The sequence below is a fragment of the Mus caroli genome, unplaced genomic scaffold (assembly GCF_978045245.1).
Source record: "Mus caroli unplaced genomic scaffold, Mus_caroli_1 scaffold_15, whole genome shotgun sequence".
In the NCBI taxonomy this organism is placed as follows: Eukaryota; Metazoa; Chordata; class Mammalia; order Rodentia; family Muridae; genus Mus; species Mus caroli.
The window spans coordinates 11159333-11184608 of NW_028227270.1; the positions used below are offsets into that span (position 1 = coordinate 11159333).

The following is a 25276-nucleotide window of genomic DNA, read 5'->3' on the forward strand; positions in this document are numbered from 1 at the left end:
ACTGCCACAGTTTCCCTAAGCTCTTTGCTTTAGAGCCAGGGTAGGAGTTTAGTCTTCTGTGCCCTGGCTACTTCCCATATCCTGGAAAACATTCAGATCCGTGCTGAATTGTGAGCCTGACACCGATAGTGTCTTGCCACTTTTCAGCTAGATCCCAGTAGAGCAAACAGTACAAGTCCCATTGATAAAGAACTGCTCAGAGACGGCAGAATATGACAAATCTAACCCATTCTCAGAGACAGACTGGGAAACAGATCCATTTGTACACAAAGGAGAGCTTTCACTTTGAGAGACAGTGGGGATCCAATAACAGGTCTCTAGAAATTCGGTTAGTATGCTTGATTTGGTTTTTTTTTTTTTTCAGTCTTTTCCTTGAAGTTGCCTGGAATGATAGCATCATAGGGCTACTAACGTTAATTTTTAGTGATAATGATTGTGATATAGAACTACTCTGTTTCTAAACTTTGACTGTCCAGGTTCCATCCTCAGATTTACCTCTCTAATTTCAAAGGTGAATTTAAGACATCCCTCTCACATACCACCAGGCCATTATCAATAGCGGGAAGTAATCAATAACTTCAGGATGACTTCATTTTGTTTTTCTCACCATATTCATAAAATGTCTTAGGGTAGTTTAGGTGTTCAACTATGCAAGCAAATCTTTGAAAGTAATTTGTTTTTCTCATTTGCTTTTACGATTTCAAATTTCAAAACTTTTGACCTAGGCTGTGGTTCTTTGTGGCGATGAGAAGTCATTTGCTGGGTCTCTAGTCAGTAGGAATTGTGGGGAAGTGAGACTGAGATCTACAATAGCATGTCAGTTTAGTGCATGATCTATTCTTTATCAAACCGTGGAATCTTAGGGGAATGGTGCAGTGTCTTCTTCAAGGCATCACCTCTTAGGAGTGCAAGATGTGCATCAAACATTCTTAGCTCCAGAGTGATGAATGGTGATGGTTTTATCGGAAAAGTTCATTGTTCTTTATGTACAAACTAAATCATGTTTTGATTATTGTGGTCTTACTATACTATGATAGTGATAGAATTTAGATATAACCAAATCTGCAAATAATAACATTTTTTGAATGAAGTGACATAAAAATTATCAGATCGTAATTGAATTTTGAGATAAAGAAAATAGGATACATTAAATGTAAAGGTTCACTAATAATAGTAAATTACCAAGTACAATGAGAAGATAGAGACACTAGTGATCATAACGGTTAACAACATAACAGAAAAGGGTGCAGTGCACTTCATGAGACTTTTCTGTGATGTGTGGTGAAGAGGATATAAAACTCTCAAACTGTGAACTGACCAAATAAATATTATGAACATTTGACTGATCCTGGGAGCCGCACTAGGGAGCCAGACAATCTGCAGAAATGTCAGTTTTAGTCAAGCAGGATGTGCGGGATTTTTCAGGCCTGTCCTGGAGTAGGAAAAGGGGCAAAAGGAGCTGAAATTGTCAAGCAGTGTCTTCGCTAGGGTTTCCATTGCTGTGAAGAGACACTATGACCAAGGCAACTCTTTTTCTCCCCCCCCCCTTTTTTAATTGGATATTTTCTTTATTTACATTTCAAATATTTTCACCTTTCCAGGTCTCCCCTTCAAAAACCCCCTATCCCATTCCTCCTCCCCTTGCCTCTGAGGGTGCTCCCTACTCATCCACCCACTCCTGTCTTCCCCACCATAGCACTCCTCTGAGGGCATGGAACACTCTCAGGCCCAAGGGCCACTCCTCCCACTGATGTCCAACAAGGCCATTCTCAGCCACATATGAAGCTGGAGCCATGAGTCCCTCCATGCATATTCTTTGGTTGGTGGTCCAGTCCTAGGAGCTCCATAAGGGTCTGGCCTATTGACATTGATGCTCCCCTCATGGGGCTGCAAATCCCCTCAACTTCTTCAGTCCCTTCTCCAACTCTTCCATCTGGGACCCCTGAGTTCAGTCCAATGGTTGGCTGCTAGCATCTGCCTCTCTATTTGTCAGGCTCTGGCAGAGCCTTTCAGGAGACAGCCATATCAGGCTTCCATTAGCAAGCACTTACTGGCATCCACAATACAGCCTGGATTTGGTGGCTGTATATGGGATGGATCTGCAGGTGGAGCAGTCTCTTGATGGCTTTTCCATCTGCCTCTGCTCCACACTTTGTCTCCATATTTCCTCCCGTCAGTAATTTGTTCACACTTCTAAGAAGCACTGAAGCATCCACATTTTGGTCTTCCCTCTTCTTAGGCTTCATATGGTCTGTAAATTGAATCTTGGTTATTTCGAACTTCTGGGCTAATATGCATTTATCAGTGAATACATACTGTGTGTATTTTTTCACGACTGAGTTACCTCACTCAGGATGATATTTTCAACTTTCTTCCATTTGCCTGTAAACTTCATGAAGTCATTGTATAGCTGAGTAATAGTCCACTGTATAAATGTGCCACATTGTGTGTATCCATTTCTCCATTGAGGGACATCTGAGCTGTTTCTAGCTTCTGGCTATTATAAACATGGTTGCTATGAACACAGTGGAACTTGTGTCCTTATAACATACTGGAACGTCTTCTGGGTATATATGCCCAGGAATGATATAGCTGGGTCCTCAGGTAGTATTATGTCCAATTTTCTGAGGAACGATCTGACTGATTTCCAGAGGGGTTGTACCAGCTTTCAATCCCACCAACAATGGAAGAGTGTTCCTCTTTCTCCACATCCTCCCCAGCATCTGTTGTTATCTGAGTTTTTGATATCAGCTATTCTGACTGCTATGAGGTAAAATCTCAGGGTTGTTTTGATTTGAATTTCTTGATGACTAAGGATGTTGAACATTTCTTTAGGTAATTCTCAGCTGTTCAGGTTTCCTCAGTTGAGAATTCTCTCTTTATCTCTGTTCCCCATTTTCAATAGGGTTATTTGGTTATCTGGAGTCTAACTTCTTGAGTTCCTTGTATATATTGGATGTTAGCCCTCTATCAGATGTGAGATTGGCAAAGATCTTTTCCCAATCTGTTGGTTGTCATGGCAACTCTTATAAAGACAACATTTAATTGGGGCTGGCTTACAGGTTCAGAAGCTCAGTCCATTATCATCAGTGCAGAAAGTATGGCAGCATCCAGGCAGGCATGTTTCAGGAGGAGCTGAGAGTTCTTCATCTGAAAGCAGCTAGGAGAAGAATGACTCCCAGGCTGCTAGTGGGAGGGTCTCAAAGCTCACCCCCACAGTGGCCACCAACAAGGCCACACCTCCAACAAGACCACACCTACTGCAACAAGGCCGTGTCTCCTTAGAGTGCTGCTCCCTGGGCCAAGCATATTCAAACCACCACAAGCAGAAAGAAGAAAAACACATAGAATGAGTGCTCATTTATTTCTTAAGGTGTCTCAAGTTTCCTCAAGTGCAAAAGAAACTGACTCTTGATTCATAGGCATCATCTGACAACTCCGTGGCAGAGGCTACAGGGAGGTGTGGTTCAACTCAAAGCAAAGAAAAACTTAACAGTGTGTGGAGCTATTCTGCAGTGCAGCAGACTGTAGCAGTGGACCTACTGCATGCAGTGTGTGGCTAAAACACTGACTGAGATCTGAAGAGATCACAGAAGGGTCTCTCATGGCATTGGTGGTGCACAGCCTTTGTAACCCTATGATTCTTTCTTGTTTTTAAACTTAAAAAAATCAATGCTGTTTGAGGCATTAGTAATTTATGTTTTATGAAAACTGAGTTGTTGTCTAATAGGTAATTTGCTGCCTATCCATGTCTTCAAGTTTCAGTTCTATATTCCCATAAAATTTCTAGAACACCTACACAGCTTAGTATTTAGAAATGTCAGTAAATTCACATAGCGACTGTGGCTAAGCCCCAATGACATTCAAGTGCAGCTGTAGACTGAGCAAATGAATTTTTGTTCTCAGCAAGATTAAAGATGTCTCGTTCTCATCTTTTGAGCCAGAATTTATTTCATTAGTCTAAAGTTTTACAAAAGATATATGTGTTTGCTGCAGACATTTATGATTCTGTATGCTTTTCTGATGGTATAAAGCAGGAGAGAGAGAGAGAGAGAGAGAGAGAGAGAGAGAGAGAGAGAGAGAGAGAGAGAGGAGGAGGAAAGGAAAGGAAAGGAAAGGAAAGGAAAGGAAAGGAAAGGAAAGGAAAGGAAAGGAAAGGAAAGGAAAGGAAAGGAAAGGAAAGGAAAGGAAAGGAAAGGAAAGGAAAGGAAAGGAAAGGAAAGAAGAAAGAAAGGAAGAAAGAAAAAAAAGGAAGGAAGGAAGGAAGGAAAGAAGGAAGGAAGGAAGGAAGGAAGGAAGGAAGGAAGGAAGGAAGGAAGGAAGGAAGGAAGGAAGGAAGAAATGAGAAAATAAGAGTAAGAAAAATTTCCGAATCTCTGCCATCAGGAGAATTCCTCTGGATCTACAAAGTCTACCAGAGCTACTGTGCTCACCCTGAATACTGTCCCATCCTGTGGTTCACTTCCAACTCACAGCTATATTAATTATCCCTTGAATTTATAGCTGGTACTTCCCAGATAAATCTTATGTCCCCCAACTAAATCCTCACAATTACATTTAAAACTCTCTATATTCATGGTGCCTATATTGCTTCAGTTTTAGAATCAATAAAACTTTATTAATAGTGGTAGCTTGCACCATCCTTTCTTTTAAGGCATTCAGAGAAACACACTACCTTGTTGGCCTGCCTTCTTACTGCCATAGGCTGAAGAATATGGTAAGCAAATAGGCCAAGCTGTCCTGTGAAATTTAAACTCTCATTTCTGACTGTGGCGTGGCTGAGTATCCTGAATCCTTATCTAGAATTTAAGCTGGTCCATGACAACACATCAAAGGACCTTGTTAATGAAGGTTACTTGCAGACCTGCTTGTATAGCATCTCAGGGAACGGTGAACGGGCTTTATTTGTAGGAATGGCAGCGACCAAACCAAAAATCAAGCAACAACAAAAGCCACAATCCAGTTACCTTCCTATTAGGATGTTGAAAGCCATTCATGGTTTCAAAACAATCTTCTCTTAAAAATGATAGGCTGTGAGCCAGTGCTAGGCGAGGCATGTATGTTGCACAGCTACCAAGGAAGGTGATGCTGCCTGTTTATGGCCGGGTTAACACACTAGCAAACACTCCCTACAAGTTTTCATGTTTCCCTGGATGTGTCCTTGGGATTACATGGTCACATCTGTATTACTCTAAAGAATGTGAAGTTCAATCAGAATCTTGTCACCTTTAACTTTTGTGATACGCACAGAAATTCCCTTTGTGTTACTTGTATACAAATAATTGCACTCTCCTGCACACAACAAGTATGCGGAGGAGGGTAGTGTGATTTCTCATTATCTCATTCCCTGCTTTCTGCTGTGACTCCCTCAATTCTGTCTCTCCTGGCTACAGGCAATTAACATAATCCTCAATGTCTTGGTGTCTTAGATGAGCCCAAATGCTAATTATTGTTTTGACAATCTACCCCCTACTGGAGCTTCTTTTAGACCTTCTTTTGGGATTATTCCATTCCTGTTGCTGCCACAAAATACCTCATGCTGGATATTTTATAAAGAAGCAGGGCATATGGAGCACACCTTTTAGAGGTTCAAATACTTGGTGTCAGCTTCTGTAGGTCGTCTAGAGGTCTTCTAGCTCTATCACAGAATGTGGGATGACATCATGATGTGAATACATGTAAGAGCCAGAGATAATTGGGTCAGATAGGAAGCCAGAGAGATTCAAGGCCAGGGTTGTTTTTGTTGTAACAACATTTTGTTGTGGAAATTAAGCAAGGTTCCTTGAGAGTTTGTTATTCCCTTCTGAGAGTGCTGTTCACAGTGACCTGTTTTGTACTGGGTTCCACCTTTAAAGTTCTTACCGCTTCAGATGGAGAACCAAGATTCTATCTCAGCAATGCCAAACCATACTGAACTCAGTGTTTCTCAAGAGGAGATGTAATGAATATTATCCAGGTTTTCTAGGAAAACAGAGTGCCTAGCCTAGCATTTTCAGCAGAACTTGAAGCAATGGTTCAATTGTTTTGTATGTAACTGTCCAGTACATTAGCTGCTGGGTATGTGTGCTGGTTTGTCTGCTTGCAACGTAGCAAGTGTGACTTTAAAAACTACATTTTAAATTCTGTTTAATTTTAGTATAGTTTAAATCGCCATATGTTCTTTGTGGCTCACACATTGACTAACAGAGCAATTGCCAAATAATTCATATCATCAGAAAAGGTGCTGAAGCAAATAGGCTCACCATTCAAAATGCTTCCTTTCCCTCCTGAGCCAGACTGGTACTTAGAAGTGATACAATACTGCTTTGATAGATAGTAAAATTACCAAGAAAACAGGAAAGAATAAACATCTACCTAAGCCATTTATACTTAACAGTAAACTAATTTTGACTCTATACTGAGTTACAAATCTGATTTACAGAGGTATTTTTTTCTATATCTTTCATGAGAATTCTAGGCAGACACTGGGTCACTTTTATTACATGTGAAAGGGGAAACTGTAGCATATGAATTAAAATAAGTCCACAAAATACATAATGTTCGTGTACATGGTCTTAGACAGTAAAACAACTATACAATGAAGAAAATTAAAAATCAATAAAGCTAAGTTCACAGAGATGGTAAGTAACAGAATCAGTGCTTGAAACCAGGAAGGATTCACCATGCTGCTGTCAAGAAATGTCTCCCATATGCCCTTTTGGAGTGCTGTGCTTATCGTGTAGATGTCACTGGGAAATAGGGCAGAGGTCAGGAATGTGTTCCCTAGCCCCGATTGCATGGTTTTAGATGTCTGCATTTATTACTTACTGTCTGAATAAACTTGAGTGCATTATCCCATATTTCCACAGCTCATTTTAATAGGGATAAGGTATCTACCTTATATTTAACCCTCATATGAGGGTTAAATAAATGAGCAATGCCTGGTACATTTGGAACCATATAAATTTAACATTATCATTATTTTTAATTTTAAGGATGCTGACATGTAAGTTGGGATGCTGATTTGATACAAAGTTAATAGATGAAATAGAGATGTGCTTAGAATTTATTTTTTTTTGTAGGCAAGACTAATAAGCACATTTGTAGAAGAGAAGCCCTGTTCAGTCAGCTTAGAGTCCCCCTAACTGAGATTACAAAGTTTCAGAGCCCTCATGCCCTGCAGATTCCTCATAGCCTTGCTTTTCATGTTACTTTGGGAGATGGTGCCTTGGGTGACTTTGATTGCTTGTGAATGCTGAAGAGTGACAAGCACCAACACAGCTGGAAAGAGCTGTAAGATTTGCTATTCTGTTTTCCAGCTGGGAATTGTTGTCATGGATACCAGCATCAGAGGGGACTGGGGAGTGCTCTCTACTTGCTTCCCGAGTCTCTGACATCTGTTTCTGGCAAGGGCAATAATGAGTCTGCTTCATATCAAATGGGAAACTGATCCAAACTCACTTTCCCCACAGATGGCCTCTGCACAGGATGCCAGGTTTGGCCAGAAAGACTCGTCTGACCAGAACTTCGACTACATGTTCAAGTTGCTGATCATTGGCAACAGCAGCGTGGGCAAAACATCTTTCCTGTTCCGTTATGCCGACGATTCCTTTACATCTGCGTTTGTCAGCACGGTTGGCATCGATTTCAAAGTAAAAACTGTATTCAAAAATGAGAAGAGAATCAAGCTTCAGATTTGGGTAAGTGACTTTGAACTGACATCATTCTTCACTCTGGGGTTGTTGGACATACAAATCTGCAGGAGGGAAAAAAAAGTCTACTTTGTCAGGTCTCCATGGGTCCCTTGAGCTTTGATTTCTAGCCTTTTGGCTGGAGAACATTGTGTTTCAGAGCGTGAGGTGATGCTTTTGAAGATGTGGGCACTGACATACCTCTTGTCATATGATGCTGTTCAGCAGTCTTTAGAAGAGAAGGAATCCAAGCTCCTGTGTTTGGTGGTGGTGGTGAGTGGGGTCACTCAATGAGAGTGCGGCTCTTCCTTGATCTGCATGACCTTGAGAAAGTCTGAAGCCTTCTGTGGTTTGTTTTATAATATGTACTTAAGCAGATAATACATATATATATATATATATATATATATATATATATATATATATATATGGTCTTTCAGGGCACAGGGGTCAGCCTGACTTAGGGATTGCTACAAGAGAAGATGATAGAATATGGGGAAAAGGAGAGCTACTTCCTAGGAAGTCCTCAACCTAACTTTGAGAGTAATCTTTTTATACTTAACAACCTTGGTGTTTCCACTCTGAAACCCACGTTTGTATGCTCAAATAGCAGAAATCCCAAGAAACAAAATGCATAAAAGAAGGCTCCTCACAAAATCCTGAAATCAGTTGTCTAGATTTCTGACCCTCCCAGTTCCTGAAGACCAAAGGTTTCTTAACTGAATTGTTGATGTAAATTTAAAAAACTAGAGAGTAAGAAACAAGAAAAATATTCATGAGTAGTAGTCCCAAGTGATGAAGTAACCAAGATACTAGATATCATAAGACAAATTCTATATAGTAAATTTCTTATGAAGATCCCAGTGTTCCTAAGTTCATAGATGGACTGGAGTCAGTCTGGACCCCCTTCTGCCATTCAAATTGATTGAAGCAATAGACAAGTATTTCCCAGGAGGTGTTGTCGGCCTCCTTTGGAGACAGTATCATTTGGTGTTGGTAGAGGGCAGATCTGCAGAGCTGATACCTCTTCCGTTAAATATAGAAAGTTAAAGAGAGACAAATCCCAGACTGTGGCATTTAGACCTTTAAAAAATAGAACAACCCATATTAAAATGTTTATATAAACTGCATGACCTTTAACCATCTTAAAGGTCTTAGTGATAAAATTTAAAGAGGCAAAGATGCAGGAATATACGTGAACAACTGTCTAACAGCAGATTATGACCATTTGACTTATGCTAAATCTGGAATCTTCTAGGTCTAACTAGAACGCATATAAAAGCTTGGTGTAGGTCAGCTCCAGGCTTATCATCGCGCCAAAGTCACTTTAGGGTACAGTGTTTGTGTGGGGGTATTTGGTTAGGAACTTGCATTCAGTTGATGGCCACATAGCCTCAGTGCATGCAGACAGAAAGATGGAATCCACGGCTTCACATTCAGAGCCTGTTTCCTTCTCTACCTTCTTAGCCTTGGGCAATCAAAGTCATAGGATAAGCTTCGTAACAAGTTTAAGAATGTTCCCTTGACTTCCAGGGCCTTCTGTCGGTTGAAAAAAGCTAAGTTATTCTGGTAGCCACACATCCCTTAACACCATATTAGCATACTTCCTGCTCATCAGAAAGAGCAATCATTTTCCTGGCAGATATTCCCAACTTCCTTTCTCTTCTTTGTCCTCTAGAGATACTTAAAATCAATCCTTATACACAGTATACTAGCATGGTATGTTGCATTGCCCTTGTGGTCATTACTGGTTTCCTAAATCTCGGCTGCTGACATAACTATTTGTTGAGATATAACATTATCTGTCCTTAGTACAAAACTGTTATATCTCAAAAAATAAAAATGATTTTATTTTTATACTTACGTGGGTAATCTTCTTAAAATAGTGCTGCTTCTGGGCCAGAGCTAACTTCTTGCCTGTCCTTGCCTCCTGTGTTTTCTCACTCTGGGGTGATGCTGCCCCACATGGAGCTCGCTGAGCCCAGCTCAGGTGCTGCAGCCCCTCCTGCTCTCTCTAGCTTCCTTATGAGTACCAATTTCTGTAACCTCTGTGTAGCCTCTGATGGCATTCTTCTCCCCCTTGTCCCCAATTCCAGATGATGTATCACTGTTTGTGAAGCTGCTGTGTGTCCTTCCAGGCAACCCAACATCCTACTTCATTTCAGAACTCTTATTATCTCATTCTAGAGATACCCACCCCACCCCCCCACCAAACCAGCCACCTCGGAGCTCGTAACCTTTCCTTCTCCTTATTCCTGAGAGGAGTTTAATCTTCATTTGTATTTTCACAATTAAAACATATTCTTGTTTGCCATGGGGAGAATACCTTGGGGAACTATGGCAGTAGGATTGTGAGTTTGAGGCCAGCTTGAACTACAAAGTAATATTGTATGTCTCTTTAGAAGAAAAAAAAATAACAAAACACTTAACTCTCAAATCTCTCCAAGCCAACCAACTAACAAAAGCACCACCCCGTTTCTTCTTGTTTGGCTATGCTGCGGGCTTTCGATGCATTTACGATTTTAGGGTTGTGTAACTTAGTTTTACGCAGATCTAGCATACGCAGATCTGGTATACCGAATAGGAAATATTCAGAGGTTCTATAGAAAGATTTTGTGCTTTTGAATGTGCACTATAGTTAGAGAATTTAAGACACATACAGAAATTAAGCACCTCTATAAGCAAACACTGCACTAGGGACATATTATAAATATCGGTTGTTGGGTGAGAATTGTCCCTGTCTTCTCTCTCTACTCTCCTGGTGATCCCACTTCATGTTGACTATCTTTCCTGGGTGATCTGAAAATGGCATATGCTAAATAGCTACCTCAGGGTCACACACGGGGAGTACCTAAGGGGATTTTCAAGTTTGGTCTATCAGCTTCTACTGTTGCCCTTGTTGAACCACCCTGCTGTGGTAGACTTTCGTGAAGATGACAGTGATAATCTTGGACCACACATTCTGGTATACTGAAGACATTCGGGGAGGAGTTTGATCGTCATATTGGATTGAGGTTTGGGATAAAAGTTATGATAAGGAGTAACTCGGTCTATGCTTCAATGTACATATGTTCCTACAATAAGTTCAGGAATTCCTGTTCTATGCTCGGAGTGCACTGGTAAATACTGCATTACATATAGTTACTGCTGCGTAGCAACACTGATCATTTATTTGTGACTATATTTAACACTGATGTGTTGACATCTCTTGGTGGTTTAAAAACAATTTACTGCCCTTCACAGCCTATTTTAGGCACTTATTTTAATGTCTAATTAATTTACTAAGACATCAAAAAATATCATCTCACCATATTACATATTTCAAGACAAAGAAGGGAAGGAGTTTCACAGTCTGGGAGCCATTGAGGATCCGTCCACTGCACTACACCCTTTACCAAGACAGGCTAAAAAGACTGTGGCCCTCTGAGGTGCTAGAAAATACCCTGGGGTGTTCAGATAGTAGGGTGGTTACCCAGAGCTGAAGAGAGTATACACTGGACAAGGGCACCAGCCAAGACCAAGTGAGGCGTCTCTTCAGTCAAATCCCTATCATTATTTAATTTCCAACAAAGATAGATACCTAGTTAGGAAACAAGATCTAGAGAAGTTAACCAATTATAGTCCGTGCCAGAGCAGAACCTTAAATCTGCATTTGGCACTTGGACCAGTCGGATTTTCTATGCTGAATTCACAGTCCACATAAGGGCTACAGTCTGATAACACTGACAAACTTCATATCCAATTATCAGTGAAATAAATGTACTAGACATAGACAAATGGAATGAGGCCAGATTTCAGATAATATTCCTATGTCAAGAGGGTGGAGACTCCACGAGAAGAGGCAGAGGAAAGTCTTCTGCTCTTTTCACCATGCTGGTTTGCTGTCTCTTCATGTACTGTGTGAGATTTCCTCTCTCTACAAACTGCCTGCTGAATTGTCACAGCTGACCATTTAAATAAAGCCTTTTTTATTTTAGCCTTTAAAGAGAAATGTTGGCCACTGTTTCTGGACATTTTATACCTCTTCTCCATGAAACTTAGCACTTTAAATATACTTGAGAGACATGTTATCCTTCAGTTCCATTCACTTACAAATTTTAGATATTAGCATATTTAAAAAATCCCTTTATTCTTAATCACATTAGCCTTTCTTATTGCAGTTTTATTTCATTATCCCTTTTGAGTCTCAAGTTTTAAAGAAATAATCCAACATTTCAGAGATTATAAATGTTTAAGTTGGCTCTCTCTCTCTTCTTAACATATGTGTAATGTTAATGTTAGTCTACTGGGAATAAACTAGGAATGTATTTATGGTATTTTGTTTTAGGTTTGCAAAGGGCTGTCTGGGGTGAGATATGAGAAAAAGGGAAAGATGAAAAAGTGTGTGGTATCCATACCTGACAAAACCATAACTCGCGTTCATTTTCAGGGTCTAGCAATAAAGGCAGAAACTCAGAGCGATGATTGGAAGCTAAAGATTGCTGGGAGTTTGAAATTAGACATGGAGTCAGCCGCACTCTGACTGTAGAATCAGTGAACAAAGGACAGCTCCGTCTCACTCTGTCCAATGATTCAAGCCCACGACTCCCACGTGACTCTAATGGAAGGCTTACTGCTCAGCTAGGGAATATGGTTCCCACACAGGAAGGGAAAGGTTGGGAGACAGGGTTACTATTTCCTTTAAAGCTGCTGCAAGCATCCATGACCTCCATTCTCCTTGGTACTCTTGGTGTTCTCAACTCTCATAGGCTTTGTTTGTTTGTTTTGTTTGGTGAGTGTCTTTTGCTTTCCTTTTCTTGTTTGTTCATTTTTTTGGGTTGGCTTGGTATTTGTTTATCTTTTTTTTGTCTCCCTTGAGCCCTTTCTCTCTCCATATTGGTATCATTGTAAATGTGGAACGTCTCTCATAGATACCGTATCTCAGTCAGCGGTAATATTTGGGGAGATGCTAGAATGTTTAGAATGTAGGGACTTGGAGAGAGTGCTCAGGGTGGCCTCGAGAGGTGGAAGTTTCTTTCTGTTCCAGTTTATTCCATCTGCTTTCTGCATTCATTTGAAGATGTGTCCATCCCCATGCTCCAGCCGCCTGCCATCACGCTTCTCTGCAGTTATGGACTTCTCCCCCTGAAACCATAAGCCAAAAGAAACGCTTCCAGAAGCTGATTTTTTTTTATAATGCTATTTTATCATAGCAGGAAAAAGCAAACTAGAATGCTATTCATGGTCTCTGGACTGCTGTGATTTATTTGAAAACATGTTTTGAGTGTTTGGATATCAGGCTACCTTCCAGAGCTGGGGACATTAAAAACTCTGGGGACATTCCAGAGCAGGGAACCTTGATGGAGGCTTTTCTTCAGCCAGTCCTCCATGTTGACACCCGGTGCTGTTGCTCAGATCTAGTCTGTTTCCAGAGAGGTTGATATTGACGTTACTATTACAAAGGCACTGATGTCCAGCAAGCAACAAAATGATTGGGGTTCATAAATTGCTTTATATGCTAGTTCTGGGATCTATGGTGGAGATAGTGCAGACCCATTGAGAAAATGATGGTGGTCCTGATTCCGACTAGAGGTCAGGGAAAATGACATTTTCAAACGTGCTTTATTATTTAAATGTGACAAGGTCAACAGAGAAGGTGGCTCTGCCTTTGAAGAGATAGTTTGTTGTATCCAATGATCACAAGACAATGGCACTTAGTTTCTGGGAGGGAGAAGCAGGTGTATCCAAATACTTAAAAAAATCACCATATGGTCATGAGGAGGAGGATGGGAGCTGTAGGCACGAACCTCACTCAAGAGTTCTGTCAAAAAAAGAATGGGAAAGGAAGTTATAGTTTCTGGACTGACTGGTTAAGATTGTGTTTGCACTCTCTGAGGTAACCCTAATGGTCTGGCTGACAGGACGACACATGAATAGAGGCAGAGATCTGCATAAAGGAGGTGGGTGTGCAGTGAGCTCTGGACTGGTTGGCCTGCAGTTGTAAAGCTTCCTTCAATAAGTTCCTGGCTTCAGTGTTAACCGACCCAGAGAATAGCAGCCCCTCCGGGATGAGTGGGGCCTCAGAATGAAAGGGAAATGAATGAAATACATGGGCAATGCAGAGGAAGGTTTCTACTCTGACAGGGGCTGGAATTCTAAATAGTCTCACACAGGATTCATGTACTTCTGAGGGTTTGTGGACCTGGAAAGATAACTCAGAAAAAAGATATTGCAAACTGTCAAGCAAACCCATATTGATATTAATTTATACTAGTAGTATTACTGAGAGCAATATTTTTGAGCCCAGTACTGAGCACTGAAATACAGTAAAACACATGCATGCACATACATATATACATACACACGCATACATACATATGTTAGAATTACTTAACACAGGCTTTTGTTTTGAATTTCTGTCTTAGACTGGAAATCCCTATGCAGCCTCAGTGGTGCTTAAACTCCTAAGTACTAGGATTACAGCTATTTGGTATAACGACACTCTAGGTTTTTAGTTTTTGATATAACCCAGTGAAGATGGGTAGCATTATAGCTCTATTCCAGAGATAAGGTAAAATAAAGACACAAGGATAATGTCATTTGCCCAAGGACACAGATGGGTTATACCAGCAGCCATCTCCCAGCCTTCGTACTACATTCTAAGCCCAGGTATCTGACCATACAGTATAAATGAGGTCTGCAGGCAGGAAAAAATATGTTTGACTCCTTAGGACATCTAATATTAGATCTTGCATATCTTAATGCTCAGTGACTGCTTTTCTACACTGCATAATTGCTTATTATCTTTCTTACTTGTTTCAAGAAATTTATAGTTCTGGGGGTGGAGAGGATTGGTTAATTTGCTTGGAATTTACCATCTGAGCAGGGGCACTTTGTAGATGATCTGGTTTGTGTTTAAAACACATATGTATGCACAGAAGAAGGGACTGGAACACATTCAAGTGGCTCCATTCTTTGCTACTGCTGGAGAACACGGATGTCATAGGGGGTATGTGCAATGGGAAGTGGGCACCTGCGCGACAGCAGCGTTACCTCTCACTTTTTATTCAACGCTCATTTAGTCCTGTCTTTCTGCTCATCGGTTTGAGGCTGGCCTTAGAGCCTTCAGATTTATTTTAAGGAGCCAACACACTCTGCCCAGACAAGGTCCTTAAGAGAATGGCAAACACTGGTGACAGCTGCCAGGGCCATCCTTGCTGCTGTCATTTGTGTGCTCCCCTCCTCACCATGTTGCTTTTAACTTAGCACTTGCTTTTCCTCCGAGGCTGAGAGAGGCCAGCTTTCATTTTTCTCCCAAGAGGGAGCTGATGTGGTGTGTGAAATGTCAAGATGCACGAAACCGTTCACTCTGTTGGTGGCTGAAAGCAACATCCCTGTATCCCACTGTGTTGACACCAATTTCCAGCTCTGAAAAGACACAGAAAGTGGCAAGGACTCTGTTCTGCCCTAATCAGGTCTGCCTGCTACATAGAAAACAACTGAGGTAGAAATGGCAGCATGGTGCAATCAGTAACAGGTTTTGGCAATGGAGGTGGAATGACCCAGTGAATGAAAGGAGTAGACATTCTGGAGTTTAGTGATCCAGGTTCTCAATTCTTTTTCATTCTCAGCAGCTGGGTGAGTTCAAGTCCTGGGTTCTCTTTGTCTCCAGTTCATTTCATTTATGAAATGGTGTGGCGTATGTCTGAGCCCATAAATATTTGTGCTTACTTCAATCGAAGCATGAAAGACACACTCAGTAGATGTCATTGTGCTGTGTTTCTAAAAGTGGTATACTTCCACTGCAACTTATGTAACTGGTTTCGTTAATTTTATAGTATCGAATGCTTGTGGAGGGTCTACTGTGTACCCCAGCGGGTTCTGAGAGTACAGTAGTGAAGGGTACCCGGGAATCATGACAGGGTCCAACCATCTGACTGGGCTGTGGATATTATCTGATGCTATGAAGAACAGGTAACGTGTCTTGGAGATTCTGAGAACCTTTATTGTGGCTATCCATACCAGAGGTGAGAACTGAGAAGTGAGCCAAGAATCATATGTTCATTCACTAATCCAGTGGCATTTATTCTGTGCTTAAATGCCTTTATAATAGGTGCTTGAGAAAGAACTTGGAACTGAAGCTAAATACACAAAAATAGCAATTATGGTAAATACTAAGGGGGAGATGGAGCTCTGTGATAATTGGAAAAGCACAGTAGGGGGCAGAGCTTTTAGGTAATTTCATAGGAGATGGAGAGTTTATATGAAAAGATTCCTATGCTGCCGAGGTCTGGAGGTATTTAGAGCAGGGGTAAGCTTTCAGTGTGAAAGGAAGGAGAGTTGGTTTTTTGGTTTTATAAATTAATTTATTTATTTATTGGTTTTTCAAGACAGGGTTTCTCTGTATAACCCTGGCTGTCCTGGAACTCACTCTGCAAACCAGGCTGGCCTCAAACTCAAAAAATCTGCCTGCCTCTGCCTCCCAAGTGCTGGGATTAAAGGCATGCGCCACCATTGCCCAGATCATGTCTACTTCTTATTTATCAAATTCTGACTTCCTTTGATTTTTGCCCTCTATCTGAGAAACAGTGGCTTTAGACTACTGAAATATGGGGTTTTGGCAATTTGTTGATCCTCACTAAGACAAAAAGGTACACACCCCTATGGTTTGAACAAGATTCAGAAAGTAGATGGGCAAGCGAATGCATTGCTGGGTCCTTAGAAGACTCCAGGAGCCCAATCTTCAACAATCTTCATGATCACTCAGTCTTGCGTTCGTTTGTGGAAACCTTTTAAGCCTGGCTGCGGGGACTGAAGAGGTTTGTGAGTGGTGAGAAGTGGTGAGGAGCAGTTACAGAGTGTGCAAGATGCATACAGAGTAAGGCCTGCCAGCCAAGGTGTCAAGTGAGACAAGAGGATTAGGGCAGGAGGCTGGACTCTAGGCCTCTGCGGAGCCTCAGGGAAATATCTTAAACTCTCTAAGTCTGATATGTAAAAATAAGGGATAATTCAGAGGAAAATAAACAAAAATAATAAGTGGTATTCAACAGTCTCTTATGAGCTAGCTGGAGTTGTTTGTGCTAGGTGACCTAATACTCAAAAATGTCTGTAAGGTAAAAATAACAAGCGCAGAAGGTAATGACCTCAACCAACTTCATTGTTATCATTTTGATATAAAATATCTCTCAAGAGTCTCATGGGTCAGAGGTTTGATTCTCAGTTAATGTTTTTATTGAGAGGGGATTGGATCATGAGGGTAGCAACTGCACCAATAGATTATTCCATTGATGGGCTCATAGCCGGATGGACTATTAAGTGGTGCCTAGCCACCAGAGGTATACCTTTTAAGGAAGAGTGTGTCCACTGATCCTTCCTTTTCGCTGCCTCTCCTTCCTCCCCACCATGAGGCAAGCTTCCTTGTTTGGCACACCCCATTCCTGTGCCTACCTTTCTGCAGGCCCCAAATCATTTGAACCAGTTAATTTGGAGTGAAACCTTTAAAGTCTCTCTTAACTTGTTGTGGTTTTCTCATAGTCATAAATGTGACAGATGGTTTACAGTGTTTTCTCTCAACCTATTCTTCTATGCCCTTTCTCTAGACACATTATTCTCGAATCACCTGTGGTCCACACAATGTAGCTTTTATTCTTAATGCTTATAATAGACAACGGAAATGCTGCTGTGGATACTGGTCCTTTGAAAGCAAACTAAACCTCTGAGAGGGTGAGTGACTTCCTCCAGGTCATAGAATTCTTTCTGTGACATCTGGAGTGGCATCAGACATCATTATTAGGACTAACAGACAGATTAGGAAGCATCAACAGTCAATGACAGAAATAAATTGATACTGTACCCACCAGATTGGTGTCTCCCATGATACTCCAGCCAATGTTTAACAATACTTCTATCCCAAGGCTTCTCAGTGGCTCTCACATCTTCTAAGGATTGACACCTTCCATACAGGAGAGGCAATTCTGAATACCTGGACTCAGATAAAGGAAGTTTTAAATGATCAAACTTGGAAAAATCAAAACTTGAATAGAAATCTTTTCATGAAACCATAGGTAGGAATGAGGAGGTTAAAAAAAAAAAAAAAAAAAAAAAGGAAGAACGTGGAGGATAGGCAATTGACCCCAGAATCATCAGGAGAAGAACTCTGGAAAGAATTCTCCATTTCCTGGAGGTCCAATGGTGTTTTCTGAGGTCTTGGGTCTACCAACACTTTCCTTTTTCTTTTACAGTGGCAGACGAGCCCCTGCATGTTTCTCAAGCATTTGTCTCTCACTACATTTCCTTTTCACTTTGTAATTCTTTCCTACAAAGAAGCCTCTTGTCTTAGCAACCGGGTTGTAAGGCAGTGTCTCAGGGTGAGCATGGGAACTGTTGATATGTACAGACTCCATATTTGAATACTTTACAGAGACCCCTTTCCCCTCCTTTGCTACTGTATTATAATTCAACTGAAATGTTGAGGATGTCTGAACACACGGGTTAGTTTAACTGGAATTCTGTTCTAGGGAATCCAAATTCCCCTAAAACAGTAGTGTCATGTAATCATTTTGTGATGACAGATATTCTTCAAAACCAGCTCTCAGAGTCTTTAATTCTTTGTTTCGTTAATTTTGACAAGTTAATCAACTTTCTCATACCTCAGTCTTCCCAACTGTAAAAGGGGGACAACATTAATTCTTTGGGCATAATCTTACTGTCAAGGAAAAGTAGAATATTTATAAAGTTCTTATCATAATACTGATCGTAAGTTCTCAATTTTAAAACGTCATTATTCCTTATAGCCTTTATCTTAACATCATGAATGTCATGCACCATCTTATTATCTAGGCCAGACATTTCCAGGTCTAAAGCATACAGACATTGACATGAAGTAGTTTGATTTTGATGTTCTGGTATATAATAAGACGAAAAAGATGTAAAGATAATGATGAGCAAAACATCTCCAGGACAGTGGTGTGTTCTGCCTCTGTCTTTGTCTCTGTCTCTCTCTCTCTTCCCCCACCCCTCTGTAAATTGTACTCTACCCAAGTTCAGTCAGCTGCACTGTTGAGGTATGTCCTGGTGCTTTTGAGACATCTGTGCTTTTAGACAACCATTAGCTACACAAAGAAGTGAAACCCATACAGCTTTTTTATTGAATACCCATAAAACTGATGTCCTACCCCAGAGCAAAACAGCTATACATCACTGGGTTCAGAGAAAGATGTTATTAAAATTCTGAGATGTGCTTTCTTCTCAATACTGCCTCATGACTCTGGAAGTTTTTAATCTAATATATGAACCGAGCTGTGCCTGTGTCACTATATTACCTGTTGGTATTTTTCTACCTGGAACATTTGAAGTTATATAGGACTTACTATCATAAAACCGAGTTCAAATTATGGTACTAGTTAAACATTTAATTACCCGATATATTTTTCTAGTCATATTTAAGGAAAAAAACACTGCACTTTCCTAAATGGGTAGTAGTTAATTTTATAGGAGCAATATTTTTTCCCTTCTGCTCTTATTCCCATAAAACTAATTCTGCTGACCCTGAACATTCTTATTGTGATGACTCAAGATAAAGGAGATAGAAAGTTGGGGGGAGTGTAAAGTCAGCCTATGCAAATCACTCCATTCTAGATGCCAGTGAGTCTGAAGGAATGGAGGGCAGTCACTCACAGTTTGTACTTTTTGCCAACTGGACACACACCTAGATGTGCCTGGAAAGAGGGAATCTAGGCTGAGGAATTGCCTTTATCAGATAGGTGTGTTCTAGGACATCTGTAGAATCTGTTCTTGCTTCCTGATTGATGTGGGAGAGCCTAGCCCACCATGGACAGTTCCATTCTAGAGCAGATGCCCTGGTTTGTAAAGGTAAGACAACAGAGCACACCAGGGAGTAAGCTCGGTAAGCAGCACTTGATCTCTGTTTCAGTTTCTCCCTCCAAGTCTTGAGTTCCTGCCTTAGCTTCCCTTGGCGACGTCTCTATTAATCAGACATTGTGTTTTCATTTTCTATAAAACTAACCTATTATATTTCAAGAACTATTTTCCATTCAGATGGACATTATTCAGGGTCCTTAATTCTTTCCTCTCTCCGTCTTAATCTGTAATCTTAAACATCTTGGCATAGAAAACACGTTGATCATTTGTCAACTACTCACTAGCATTTATCATTTGCATTGCTTTAATCTTGATACTTCAGATGTCTGGGAACTAGTGACATGGAATAGGTAGTAGTCCTGACCTCCTGGACAATTTGGGGAAGAGAGCCTTCCAGTGGTTGTGTATAGTGAAATAACCTGACACCAATATCTTGAATCAGTTATTTCTGAGTAATTGCTATGTGGTATAAAGAATAATAGCAGGTTCTACAGTGAGGGCACCATGGGCTTTCAGGTTTTCTTTTATCACCCAGTGATTTACACTAGAATAACACTGAAAACAAATGTGGATATAAAGAGAGCATGAGAGAACAACCGTGGCAAAGGAGTTGGCCTCATCATTTGTATTTTATAAACAACAAAGGTAGCTAATGGTGCAGGCCTTCTGTTCTATGGGAAATGGAATCTTTGGGGGTCCTGTGATGGTAAGCCATTGGCATGGCGATGCTCTAGGAGGGCTGAGTTGAGAGCTGAGCATCCTCAGATCTCATGTGATTGGTTAAGGGTGTAATTAGTAGTCTTTCTCAATGGGTCCCAAAATGGGAACAGGAGAAAAATTAGGAGATTTACCAGTATGATGGCTATTTCTGGTTGTCACTTTGACTATGTATGGAATAAAGTACAATACAGAAATGGAGAGTACACCTATGATTCAGATCTTGAAGCTGGAAGACACAGGTTTTTTGTTTTTTTTTTTTTTAACCTGGATCTTGACATGGAGATATTGAGGCAGAGTGGTCATGAAAAATTTAGACCTAGGCAAGGTTGTATGGACCTTTAATCTCAGAAGACGAGGGCCAGCAGATCTCTGAGTTCAAGATCAGCCTGGGACAAAGCAAGTTCCAGATCCAGGCATGGTGGTCCACACTTTTATTCTGAGTCACAGCTTCTGCTGGAGACCTACATAGGGACATTGGAAGAAGGAAGACTCGTTGTTCTTCACCTGTCTGTACTTACTTGCCAGCACATCTGTTGGACCCTACTTCTTACTTCTTCAGGATTCTAGTTTATACAGAGCATGTGAAACAACTAGCCTCATGGGACTGAGCAACTATTAGAATTTTGGATTTCGTATTCACAGCTGCCTATTGTTGAGTTACTTGGACTATAGACTGTAACTTATTACAACAAATTCCCTTAATATATAGAGACATTCCATAAGTTCTGTGACTCTAGAGTGTCTTGACTAATACAACCAGTTATTAAGTCCCACACCATTTGGTTCATTGATGAAGCTTCTGTCCAGCTTTCTAGGCTATAACTCAGTAATAACTTGAGTAGTTTTACTTCCTTCACATCTGACCTGCAGCCAGTTTGCTTCCTGGTTTGCTGATTATCATAGAGAAAGAGATCAGTTTCATAGGCAAGTTGACGTAAGTCATGGACTAAAGTCTGTTTTTACATTTGGTCTGGTGTGCATCCATTTGTATATTAAATCCCTCGCAACATCCCAAGCACAAGGAAAACTCAAGAGCAATGAGAAGAATAACACAAAGAAATGCAGTGAGTCCTGTGAGTTGGATAGTTTGATTTTAGACAAACTACCTGTTGATAGGATTTGTTTTTATTTCCTATAAAATGTGGATATTGAATTTGCTTTGTAGAACCATTTGGAGAAGTAACAGCATGTTTAATGCACCTCTTTGAGTGTTCTCACACTCTTTGGACCCATATATATAGCTATAAAAGCTATTCAGAGTCCAGAAGAATTTATATGTACCTGAATCATACCTATAGCTAAACCCATTATTGCTATTGTATAAGAAATTAAGCCTGAATAGTATTTAAAATATCATGAAAATGCTAAGCATATACCATTCATATCTACCCACTGGCAACAAGGTAGTTGTTAGTCTTGAGACTGGAAGGCTGACTTCTTATTCTTGTCACTCAAATACAATTACCTGGAGCAACCATCTCCCCAGTTCACACAAGAAAAGAAGGTAGTGTTCATGCAATTCTTCTTCAGCCATCCTCTGTCTCTACTTGGCACCACTGGCTTTCTCCATTGGGATGTCCAGAAAAGTTCTGAGATGAGGCCAGCTAAGGAAAGCAAACTCCTGGATCCTGAAATTTGTAGGCATAAATTTTTTGCAACCTACTTTTAATAAGCATTCAATCTGTCCTCTAGCCCACCACCAAGCAGAGGTAGTGAAAGAGAAAAAGTGCATGAGGGAAGTGGACCTGTTTAGCAATAGTTCTTTGGTGCAAGGCTGATCTTCTTTGGCAGTAGTTCAGCCTTGTAGCAAACACCAAACATGAACCAGCAGCTGCAGACCAGTTCTCTAGGCCAGCAGACAGCGCACATGAACTGTCAGCTACAGATCAGTCCTTTCAGCCAGTCAACACCAGGCACAGGCCAGCAGTGGTAATTCAATCCTGAAGGAACCATTAGGCTCACCAACCAGCCTGAGGCAAGGCTGCAGAAGCAGTAAACTGCTGCAGGAACCTCACAAGCTGTTCTTGGGTGAGCTTCTCTCAATGGCACCGTTACCACATCAAGAACAGCATGTAAGGCAAACCAATACATGCCTGTTGTTAGCAGAGAATAGTGAGGCAGAGAAACTCAAACCAATATGCAGTGCTCCTCTCCCACTGTGGTATCATATTTATACTTCTTCATCAAGCATCCTTTCATATGTTTGCTATATCCAAACATCACCTGTCTCTGCTTTAGGAAAAGATTCTTTCACATGTCTGCTTTAGCAAGACTTCCTTTGACCTATGTGCCCCAGCAAAACATCATTTGACATAACTAACTTTCCAAAGAAACTAGAAGTTTCCACTTCAGAAAATCTTTCAAAGTTTTTCAGTTCACCAATTGCCAGTCTATGGGAGGGTTTACACAAGTGAAGGAACAATGTCCCAATTTTTTCTAATGATAGTCAAATTGTAAAACATTGGTTTGTTATCAAGAAATGAATGGACGTTCACAAGTGAATGATGAGGTCACTCTCCCTGGATCCTTTAAACTCAGTCACCCACAGGGAAGGCTGATCCAGACCCCTAAAGCATACTATTGACTATTTTATCACAAATCAGAGGAAAAGTGAGATGATACTGGGTATGCTGTTTAGCTGAACACTTCTCCTCTCCCTCAGTGCTGGCCACTGCATTTAGTGCTGTGTGCACAGGTTTGCCCTCACACACTTATCCTTGCCTTTAAGTAAAGTAAATGTAAGAAAAGACTTTTCCCCTGTTCACACCATCGCCCCCCCCCCTGAAAATTTCCAAGGCTTGGTTAATGAAAGACTCATAAAATTACATCTCTCCCATAAAGTCATCACAAATTCACAATCCATTGGAAACAGGAGAACACAGTTTGGAAACATTTTTCTTACTTGCTGTCCAGCGAGCATCTTTGGATACTAAGAAGTGTGAAGCTGTGAGTTTTACAAAAAGTTAAATTCCAGACGGAGTTGTGTATGACACACCCACCAAAGGCTGGGTGTGAAGATTAGAGGGGGAAAGGCTTCATGGTCAGGAGCTGGTAGAAATGATGTGAAGTTTGCAAAGGGCTTCTCTAGGAGTGAGAGGGACAAGCAGGGAACAGAGGAAGGGGCAGTCTCAGAAGACAAACTTATTCCATGGGGTGTGTGAGCACCCTTGTTTTTCCAAGGCTGGTCTATGACTTCAGCGTAGACCATGATCTTTCCAATCATCAAGTCCCTGAGGGTCATGTTTCAGATGCAGACTTTGAGCCTCTTCCCACTTCTACCAAGTCAGGATTGCTCTTCAAATAGAAGCAAGGACTCGAGATATGTAAAATAAGTTTTTAATTTTATAATTGCCATTCTATAAGGCTGGGTGGCCTGACAGTCTCCTCTTACGCTGTGTTCCTGATGAGCTGGGTGTGCACTTGATTTATGAAGACCACATAGATCTGGGAAGTGGGGCAGCCTCTTCGCAGAACTCCTGATTCCTGGAGCCAGAGAGCAGCCTTAGCTTGGCTCAGATATAGCTGCCAGCTGAAAGCCTTTTATATGAAATAGCTGGAGTCAGAGGTTTGTGTGGCAGGAAGAACAGCATCAATGTTTTAAGACCTCAGCATAATCTGACAGACAGAGGATCTACATGCTTTTTGTCTTTTCTTGTCAATGTACCACTGTTTTTCTGTCCCTTTCTTTAAGACTAGATATAGCTTCTTTTCCTGTAGGTTACTAATTTGCTCTTGGCCTTTGTTCTTTTCTCTCCTACTTATGTTCTTCTTAGACACAGACATCTTGAAGGATTTTCTCTAAACTCCCTTCAGCCTACTTTTCCGTTTTGTATCATGACATGAAGAAAAGCAAGCAAGTCCCAATACCATCTCACCCCAACTCAAGCAAAAAGAGACTGCTTCTGCAAGCTCCTACTTTTGCAACAGCTAGTCCCACATTTAAAAAGGCATGCTAGGATGCCTTCACAAATCCTACTGAGTAACAAAACCTGACCTCTTTGGAATCCCAGGGCAACATTCATCCAAATTCCTAACCTTTACCTCAACAAAGGCAGCATAAGCCTAGGAAACCATTGCTACATCATATCTTTTAGAGTGTGAGTTAAGGAACATAGGGGCAAATCTGTCCTTGATTCCTTCTATAAGATGGCAAATCGTATGGTAAAATCCCAGGGCATCTTAAAGCTAGATGATAGAAAGAAAAGTAGAGGGCATGACAGAGGTTTAAGACATTACACAAACAGTAGGTTCTGCCATGACATGATAGCATTTTTTTTTTGAGAAAAATATAATAGTAATTAGTGCCAGTAAAAACATTTAATATATACACTCCTGGTAGAGAAAGGGAATAAAGAAGATGCCAGAAATAGTTAAAACTTGTCACACCTAAGTGAAGTCTTGTTGTTGATACAGACCTACAAGTAAGTATCATTTAGATGTTGTTGGCAACTGCTTCTTCCACTAACTCTGGGCTCCAGAAAGCTTCATAATAGGGCCATGGGAGCTTGTCATTTGGTTGCTGGCTATCCGAAGGTCATGTACTTGTGTCTGATGGTGTGAGCCAGTGCTCATTTTTTTCTCTGAAGATTTTGTTGAGGAGTGTGTTTGGCTTTCCTCCTAAATTCTATTCATGCATTTTTAGTTCTCATATTAATTGCCATTCTTTTCCCCCCATTATTTCAATAGTTCAAGTTGAGGGCTATTTATTCTTATCTTTGAAAAGCTGGAGAGAGAAGATAGCTTGACAATTCACCTCTTAAGAACCAGTGCTGCATCTGGTTAGGAGGCCAGGCCCTAATATCCAGCCTCTTGGGTTCAGCTTCTTGGCAGTTCTGTTCTACAGCCCAACCAACTCCTCTCAACTCCACTTTCTTCAGCCATAAAATAACTACAAATAAAGCATCTACCTTGAAATTATAAAGAGCAATCAGAGGAAAATGTGTGCCTCATAGGCAGAGATACTCAAGAGATACGAGTTTTTCTTATCGGTGTAGCTCGGATCAGGTTATACGTCAAGTTATGCTTTG

At 40.8% G+C, this 25276-nt stretch overlaps 1 protein-coding gene across 2 annotated transcripts in view; it reads left to right on the forward strand.

Moving 5' to 3' along the window:
- Positions 1 to 25276, forward strand: part of Rab3c (RAB3C, member RAS oncogene family) — a 213065-nt gene that overhangs the window by 12598 nt on the left and 175191 nt on the right. For both annotated transcript variants that reach the window (XM_085830824.1, XM_021180645.3), the window contains exon 2: positions 7452 to 7679. In XM_085830824.1, coding sequence (XP_085686950.1) covers positions 7452 to 7679 — 228 coding nt within the window. The remainder of the gene's footprint in view (positions 1 to 7451; positions 7680 to 25276) is intronic.